Here is a 9,327-nt window from a genome sequence, read left to right on the forward strand (position 1 = left end):
CTAAGAAGTTAAGTAGTGGGTTTACTCTATGCTGACTGAAAAAGAAGTGGATATACTCCATATACCCGCATATACCCTGGATTACACCACTGCTGATACCAGTATCAGTATCGGCTCAATACCAAGCGTGTGTACCGATACCACACTAGTCCAGCCAGCACAGATGTGTTTTAAAAGAAATAAATGCCTTTAATGTTAAAATGTGACATTTTCTTTGTTCAACCTAGATCTTTGTTTCAAAACCACACATTTATAGTTGTATTTAGGTAAAATGTGCCAAATCAGAATAAAACTTCTGTAATGTTGTTATATTTGTATTGGTGAGGTAACTTCAGAAAGGATGGGTCATTTATTACAACCTAATGAAATCTTACACAGTTATAACAGCAGTAATAACCATCGTCACAATAATGTTCACATAAACAGGTCTGATATCGGCAAATATCGGCAGATATTCAAGTTTCAGATATTGGATCGGTGCGTCCCTGCGTGGCGTGTTCTGATCAGTTATCGATCATCTGAATCAGAAGGAAGGAAGCTGCAGCGGTGAGACAGTTGTACGGAGACAGGGACGTGTGGAATGACATTTTATTGCGCGATTAGTCATTTTTCAGACAACAAGGCTCCCAAACATTAAAACAAACAGCAATGTACAAAACAGCACACCCTTCTGGTTTTTTTTTTTTTGCCATCAACAAAAATTTAATAAGGTAGTGAGGGTACATAACAGAAAGTAATGGAGTGTAAGGACGCGAGTTATGATGATGTTGAGATGAACGGGATGAGCTCGATGTCAAAGCCAAAGTAAGCACCATCGTCATGTAGTCAGGAAAGGCCATATTTCATCCAGAAATATTCTCGAGTGGGAGAGGTTAAACATGATACAAGAGGGTCGTTATCACAGTTTTCAGACATTTTTACCAACTAAAAAAAAACAAAAGAAAAACAAAAAGAACAATATCTGTGTAGCACTACTTTATCATGCAATTTACTTTAGTAAACCTTCTGACACACAGACAAAATATACTTCAATAAGTAGAACTCAATACATCTCTGTCCAGCAATAGTCACAAAGCCTGTAATTTATACTCTTTAAATGTGAGATCCCTATCAAAAATAATATGCAGATTTTTATTTTTCTTAATATATCTAAAGTGCAAGTATCCATTTTTATTCAATGCTTTCTGTAAGTATAAAATACAAAGGAAAAAAACAGCAATGTTTTTCCTGTTTACATGTTATATTTTTCTGAAAGGAGGAGCATCATATATAACAAACCATATATATATTTATATACACATACACACACACATACACACGCACACACACGCCACAGATAAAATATTTTTGAAAGATACAACATATTATCTCATATGGGGATGGTAAAGGGATCTGACCAAACGGTGACATGGGATATGTTCTTTGTGCATTGACCCCCACCCCGGAAAATCCAGGATCCGATTCCCGACATCTTCTGAAGAATTTTTGGGAGAACGTCTTTAATAAGAATACACGACAGTAGCCTATAGAGTCTAGGAACAGGATGGACCCTCCCGCTCGGCGCCGCCGTCGGGATGAGGCGGAGAGTGTTTGGCTTTGAGAGGCTGCGATTGGCTGCGAGGTGAAGCAGGAACTTGGAAATGACCCGTGAAAAGCAACCCTGAAACCTGGAACGGAGCACATTTTGCCGTCTGGAAGTTCAGGCTGCTTTCAGTCGGTACTTTTACAGGGTTTTTTGTTCGTTTCTGTTTGGATGCAGTGAAGAGGAGGAGCGAGCCGAAGAAGCGCCTACAGCTGGAGCCATCGTAGCGATCCAATAGAAATGTTTCCTCTCTTATCTTTTCACAAGCTTTTTTTTTTTTTTTTTTTTTAAACCAGTAATTTTTGCAACAAAACAGAAGCTCCTCAATGCAATGAGACAAGAAGAACACTGCAGTTTTAACAGACAAAAGGCAGGAAAACGTCACGAGTATAGATCGCCAAGATGGCTCACCAGCTTCGGTGCACCACCAGTCGCGCCGCTGCTGCAGACGACAGCCCGCCTGACAACCAGTTGGAGTCCCGGAAATGATCAGGCGTGTAAGGCTACGTTCACACTGCAGGGCTCGCTGCTCATATCGGATGTTTTTGTGAAATCCGAATTTTTTGAAAGTCTGTTCACATTTCTGATGAAACGTGACCCGTATGTGATTTCCTGTATGAACCTCATGCGCACCAGAAGCGTCCCACATGCGTAGAAGACACGGCGACGTGCAGTGAGCGTGCGTGTGACGTCTTTGTGTTTGCAGAAGTAAATATGGACGACAGCAGAGCATTTGCTATTTTAATCAAGCTAAAACGTGAGATTACTTCTCTGTGTGACAACAGAGTTCTGCGGGTGCTGAACTCAGACTGACCTCAGATGTGCTTTGCTGGGCACATAGTCACAGGTGTGTGTTTGTTCGGTGGATAGGGGCAGTGTGAGGAAACACGGCTCTTTCTGAGAGGTTCAAGAGATTTGTCGTTAAAAACGGAGCGAAAGCTCTTGACTGCCGACTCGGAGGGTCCCGTCAGGCTGCTGCTGTGCACCGCCAGGCTTCGCCGGGTCTTTCACCGCCTCCCTCTGAGACAAACACGAGCCGAAAGACGAGGGAAAAAAAGTCCTGCGTGGAGCAGATCGGGTTTTTCTGGAACGTTTTACTTGGCTGCACAACGAATCAAACACAAGTTCACTATTTTTTAAAGTGAGGCTTGAACGGGACCCCCTGCAGCCCAGGTGTGCCTCGGCTTTCCCACATCAGTCCTCAGTCTGGTCCTCACCGGGCCTCCCATCAGGCTCAGTCTCGTCCCCTCCAAATAAACTAAACTTACGCTCTTAAACCGGAATATTTGAGCAACTTTAGCTGTGCCCACAAATGATTTTTTATGCTCGGAGGTCTGGGCTGGGAAAGAGAAGCACATCAGTCGGATCGGATCCTCACTGTAAAAACTAAATCCTTCACTTCTTTGGGTTTTTGCTGCGGCTGATCAGTAAAAACACACACACAAAAAAAGCCGAAGTCAAACTGCGGTTCACCTGTGGTGGCGGCGGCGGTCCCAGGCGGGAGAGGCGTCGCACCCAGCCTCCAAACACACGGTCTCCTGGCTTCTAATGACAGGAGGCCTTGTGCGCTTCTAGACACCGTTCAAAATACTTTAGAGGCCTCCCAAACACTCGGATAGTAACAAGAGGCCTCATCAGGGGGAGACTGCATGCGTGTCTGCCACCCCTGGACCCAAGCCTCCAGGCGTAGAGGGGCTGGCGTGGAGGCCGACGTCGTCTACGTTGTGTGTTTGGACGAGGAGGGAAAGGCTTTTTCTCTGGGGCTGTCCCATCGGCGTGGATGCCAAACATCCACATTAGTCTATGTGCACTGAAAGACAGTAAAGGCAGCCTACTGGTTCACAGAATGTGACTGGAAAAATACCTCACTACCAGTTTTCTGTTTCTGCTTGGAACAGTCTTCACATTTGGAAAAAACAAAAAAAAACAAAAACAAAACAAATGAGCGACCTCATTGTCATGCTTTCAAACATCGACTGATAACTGTACATTTCCCCTCTTCTAATAGTCTGTACACGCAATACAATGCCACCGTTGGCACGTACACAATATTGCACACTAATATGAAATGTCCGTCGGCGGCTTCGTCTCTTCAGCAGGAAGGGAGAAACCCGACACGTTTACGGACATAATGTGGAGGAACGAACTCTGAAGAACAAAAACGGAGCAATCAGAGTAACAGCAATGCAAAAGTGACATATTTCGAGCGGCGAGCCCCCTCTCCCCCCTCACCAAGGAGTGATCGAGGGGCTGTAGCACCATGAAAAGATAGATCCTGCCTGGGCCCTGCACTGAGACAAGCTGGTGTTCCCGGCTGGTTTGTCTCGGCTACGACAAGCCGCTTCAACTCGTTTTTCTTCTTTCTCTCCGAACGTCCAGGTGCAAACGGCGTGCGAAGCCACCGCCAACGCCTCCAGTTTTATCTCCCAGCTTCAGACGGTGCCGGAGAGCGCCGCACATCTCTGCTCTGCGAGGCCACCCAGCCAGGGGCGCTGCTAGTCCCAGGTTGCAACAACACAGGGGACCCCCCCACTAATTATCACAACGGGCCCCTCAAACTCCCAAACAGCCTTTCAGTTTACTTTTGGTGTTGACACGCATGCTCCATGCACTGCAGGACTGTGGAACCCCCCCACCACACACACACAACAAACACACACACACACAACAAACACACACAGCCCCGGTGAGTAAATATCCGCCTTCATAACCTCACTCGCAAAAGAAAACATACAGCGGTCGAGGTCCCAGACCATCCACGTGAGAACACGTAAACGAGTGGAGTGTATAAGGCACGGGTCGTCATGACGTCAGAGAGGATGCGTTGCCTCGCCGCGCACTGCGCTGACGCGTCGTTTTTTTTCTTTTTGTTTGCGTGGTTGTTTCTGCGCCTCCCGCTAATGGACCTTACGCTTTTGCATCCCTCCCACCCCCAGAGGAAAAAGAAAATTAAAACAAACAAACAAAAAAACCCAAAACATCAAAGTAACAAAAAACTTCGCCCACAGAAAACGTGGGTATCTTAATAAGGAGTTGTTTTTTTTTTGTTGTTTTGTTTTTCTTTGTTATTTCTTTACAGCTGATTCACAAAATCATAATTAGTACATCTAAGTTAGCACTTTTTTTCATTTAAGTTTACATGGACATGGTGCAAGAGGGCTGATATTCGTTAGAACAGCTCAGACGCTGATTTCTCCCATTTGTTTCAGGTGCACAAAGTCAGAGTAGGCGATTCAGTTTGGTGTCTCAACCTTCCTGTTAATGGCATGATAGAAATGCTGTCATTAGCTGGCCATGTTCTAGGTCAAATTAAAGCCTATTTCTACGTTTTTTTTTCTTTCTTTTTATCTCAACTTTTCTCCTCCTTTTCTCTCAGAACATGAGCCTGCAGCAGGCCGACAGGCATCTGCAGGCCTGCAGAGCTGCAACCTGCAGATTCGCACACTTTAAGAGTGCTTCTGTTTTCATTCTGCGTACCTTTAAGTAAAAACTACACATCTGGTATCAGATTTTGGTTTCATAAAGTCCATCGTAAGTTATATATTCTCTTTGTGCTGATGTCAAATATTCATTCTACACCAAGACTCGTTTTATAGAATAGAGATCTGGTTGAACTTTGATTAAATCTTAGTATATTACCAGTCTGAAAACATTTAAACATCATGTTTCTGATGTGTGCAAAATCTGTCATTGATAGAGATATAAACAATCTGTTCATTGTCATTTAAATCAAGTAGGAAACAGTTCATATCTTACAGTTCAGTCCTTGATAGCAGCGGCTTACTGTTACATGGTGGTAAGTGGGGTGACATCCAGGAAGATGAGCGAGGAGACAGCAGAGGTGCTGCCATGTCTGTGGAGGTTGTGTCTGTGTGTGTGTAGAAGGAGGGAGGGGGTGATTCCCTTGGAAATTCTCTTTCTATTTTACAGGTAAAAGTCTCGTTTTGCTCTCTCACAGTTCAGTCTCAGTTGTTTCTAAAAATCTGCGTCAGTCATCGTCGCCGTCGTCCCCGCCGTGGGGGCCCTCAGGTAGCAGTTCGGAGGCCCGCTTCTCTCTACTCCTCTCCTGGATCTTCCTCATCTCCTCCGCGTATTTACAGAAGGTGTTACCGAATTTGGACCAGACTTTGCAGGGAACCGTGATGGAGTTCCGGTAGGTGGGCTTCACCTCGCTGACCCGCATGAAGACCCCGTACTTGTTGGAGCCCACGTCAAAGAAGAAGCGCTTGTTGTCGACCGTGAGCGAGGTGCCCTCCGGCAGCTCCGCCGGCTCCTCGTCCACGCCGTAGTCGTCGATGAGTTTGGCCAGCGCGTCGCGGAACTCGATGAGCCCCTGCGCCGGCAGCGCGATGGTCTGGCCTTGCGCGCTTCCCAGTCCGGGCCCCCGATTAACGGTCTGCCGGATCCTCAGGAACCGCCCCCTCTGGTTCTCTTTCAGATCCATGTAATATTTCCGATTCTCCCGCACCAGGAACTCGCTCTTCAGCGCCCGCCGGGGCTCGTCCTGCACCATGTCCGGGTTGCTCGGGCCCAGCTGGGCGTAATGTTCGATAAAGTCCCCGAGATAATCGCGGAACTCCACGGCGACAGACATGGAGAGAGTGAGGCGGCTCTTGTTCCCCCCAGCCCCGACCTCGGCTATCTTTAGGAAGCGGCCTTTAACATTTTGCTTCACGTCCAGGTAGAAGCGTTTGTTCTGGATGTCGATGCGCTTGGAGGCGAGCTCCTCGGTGTCGTGCTGCAGCCGGGACATGGCGCCCATCGCGCCCGGGGGCAGCGAGCCGGGGCCTGCGGTGGGCCCTCCGTGGTCACTGCCACTGTCTCTGTCCGCCATGATGCTGCCTCCCTGCTTTACCTTCCACCGTCTCCCTCTGCCTGCTGCAACCTCGGCTGCCCGTCAAGCCGCTCCGCCGCCCTATCGCGAGACGAGACGAGGCAGAAAAAATGAAAGTGACTGTAGTTTGTTCTGCTTGTAGTCCTGCAAGCGGGCTGCGTTCAAGACGCGCGCGCTGCTTTTTGCAACACATCAGGATTTTCATTCCTGTCCTTAATGAACCCCCTCTCCCCCCTTTCCCTCCCCCTTCCCGCGTGAGCTCCAGCTGCTGCAGTAACACCAGATCTAAGGGACATCCTGATGGAGTCCACGTCAGGTGACTTCTTCCCCGCGCGCCCTGAACCCCAACAAGATGCAGGTTGTGGACATGTTTGTCTGCTGGGAGGATTTCTGTTGTTTTCAGCCCCACGGACAGCTGTGTGGGGTTTCAGCACCATGGACAGCGAACCCACGCGGTACTCGTGGACGCGAAGGGAGCGCGGGGAGTAGAAGAGGTTTCTGAATGGGAGCAGAGGAACTGGGAAGGGTCATGAATGGTGCCCAGTGACTGGATTTTCAGCTGGTTGTTACTGGGAATGGCCCAGCAGTGTGGTGGTCTGACACCCAGAAAGAAACACGACATTATTTCAGCAAATTAAAACGTTTTTAATCCATTTTAAATATATTTACTGGTTATTTTTTTAATCTTTTATTTATTTATTTATTTATTTTTTTAGATTTTTATGTATTTTCTTTCTTTTTTTTAAATTAATTGAAATAATCTTTTATTATGATGAAAATAATCTTTTTTAAAATTAATTTAAACAATCTTCTATTATTATTTAAATAATCCTTTTAAAAATTAATTTAAATAAAATAATGCTGAATTATGGATTACTTCAGAAAAGATTTTATCTAAATTTTATTTAGATTTTTATGTATTTTCTTTCTTATTTTGAATTAATTTAAATAATCTTGTATTATTATCAAAATAATCTTTTCATAAAAAATTAATTTAAATGAAATAATTCTGAATTATGGATTACTTCAGAAAGGATGAGTCACTTCGACACTGAGTGTCTGGCTATTATCTTTAATATTTTATGGCATTTTATGAACAGATCTGTTGTTTAGTACAGTGTGGAATAATATTCCTGCAGACAGACACGATTTAGGAGAGCAGTGCTTTAAGTGGTTTATAGCTAGTAAATAACAATACAATACAACTTTATTTATAAGGCACTTTAAAAACAACAATGTTGACCAAAGTGCCACATTGTGGGGGGTTAAAAAAACAACAACAAAAACAGAATAAATAACATACATTAGGACAACTTCAAAAAAATTACAGGCATCTAAAAACAATATACACTCACAAATAGAGGTACCAGCTTGTACCTAAAAAGGTACAAATGCTTGTCGCTGGGGGTGTACTCTTTTGAGAGACATTTCTGTACCTTTCAGTTCTGGTCTGTTTTTGTACCTTATCAAGTTCAACCTCACCTTATCAAGTTATGTTTTTTTATGTTTTTCACAGCATTAGGCCTGGTCCATTCCACTTAGCAATATTATCTTATCTTTAATCTAGAAATAATCTTCAAAAACTCAAAATACTGACCAGCCATACACTTAGTTTGCAGCATCTGACCTTCATTGTCTGGTGTAGTAAATGACTGTTAAGTAGTACTACTGTCATCACTCAACTCTGCTCTAGTTTGTAACATTACAGCCATTAACATTACATTTTTCAATGCTGCAGGTACCCTTATTGTCAAAATGGTACAAATTTGTACTTTATGTCACTTTGAACCCTTTTTCGTACTCTGAAGGTGTGCTTCTGGTCTCTTAAAGACCAGTATTGTACTTTTGAGAGAACATTTCTTTAAAATGTACCTATAGGTACAGAAATGGCCTTATCTTGTACCTCTATTTTTGAGAGTGTAAAATAAAAAAAAGCAATCAAATAGAATTAAAATCAGATCTAAAAAGTCAACTTATTGTGCAGAAAAAACAGCTAAAACAAATGGGTCTTCAGTAAAGACTGAAAAGCAGATACAGAGGAGGCCTGTGTAACATGTAAAGGAAGCTATGATAAACTATGATAAGCTAAAATATTACTTGTCTCTTTTGCAAAACTACTGAAAACGTCAGAAATGTCATATTCTGCTGAGGTTCGTTGAGTAAAAACAAACAGAGAAGTAAAAATGATTCTGACTGGTGAAGAAGGACATCCAGTTTTCGGCCTCTTTGCTATGTGTGGATCCAGTACAGACCCCTTTAGAGACCTCCACACTGATAAGTTAGGCATTTGTTTAATGGGAATGCAGTGATAAATGCTTTGAAAGACCAGCTGAAGGCATCATGATGCTTTTAGCAATGAGACATTTAAACTCACCTTAATTCACTGAGATGAATTAAGATGAATTAAGGTGAGGAAAGGAAAGAAATAAAGTTTAAATCAGTTGTTCTTCCATAAAACATTGATATTATTGGATTAACATGTTGATCCTCAGCAATATAAAGCCCTCGACTCTAATTAAACTTATTCCAGAGCGTATTTAAGGCCACTTCACCGTCCCAGGTTAACTCTTTGTGTTCATCGGTCCCTCAGAAAGTCAGAGCTTTGGCTTGTAGACCAAACATAGATATTTCTTTATTTCAGACAAAATAACACAATTTAATCAACAGGCTAAAAAAAAAAAGTAGTAATTATTAGAGTCTGAAAAGGAGCAGGATGAAGCCGTGCTTATGTATTCCTGCCCTCCTTTACTATTATAATCTTTTCTACTTTGCAGTTGTTAAAATCATCCCTTAGTCAGTTTTCTTCTTCTTTTTTATAAGGAAAAGTCACAAAGACACTGCTCAGTGGAAGTGATTTTAAAATTATGCAAAGACCCCTGTGCAATGAAAGTAATACAAATAACAAATATTT

At 43.5% G+C, this 9,327-nt stretch overlaps 1 protein-coding gene across 1 annotated transcript; it reads right to left on the reverse strand.

The window, feature by feature from the left end:
• Window positions 1-482: 482 nt before the first annotated feature.
• Window positions 483-6,464, reverse strand: purab (purine-rich element binding protein Ab). Its single transcript, XM_079249942.1, has one exon. The coding sequence runs from the start codon at window positions 6,414-6,416 to the stop codon at window positions 5,571-5,573; it is 846 nt and encodes a 281-aa protein (XP_079106068.1). The 5' UTR covers window positions 6,417-6,464; the 3' UTR covers window positions 483-5,570.
• Between the last annotated feature and the right edge of the window lie 2,863 nt (window positions 6,465-9,327).

Source organism: Telmatherina bonti, assembly GCF_933228915.1.
Source record: "Telmatherina bonti genome assembly, chromosome: 12".
NCBI classification, from domain to species: Eukaryota; Metazoa; Chordata; class Actinopteri; order Atheriniformes; family Telmatherinidae; genus Telmatherina; species Telmatherina bonti.

What these genes read in the sequence shown, in the direction of transcription:
- purab (XM_079249942.1), bottom strand. Translation starts at nt 6,416, where the DNA reads ATGGCGGACAGAGACAGTGGCAGTGACCACGGAGGGCCCACCGCAGGC.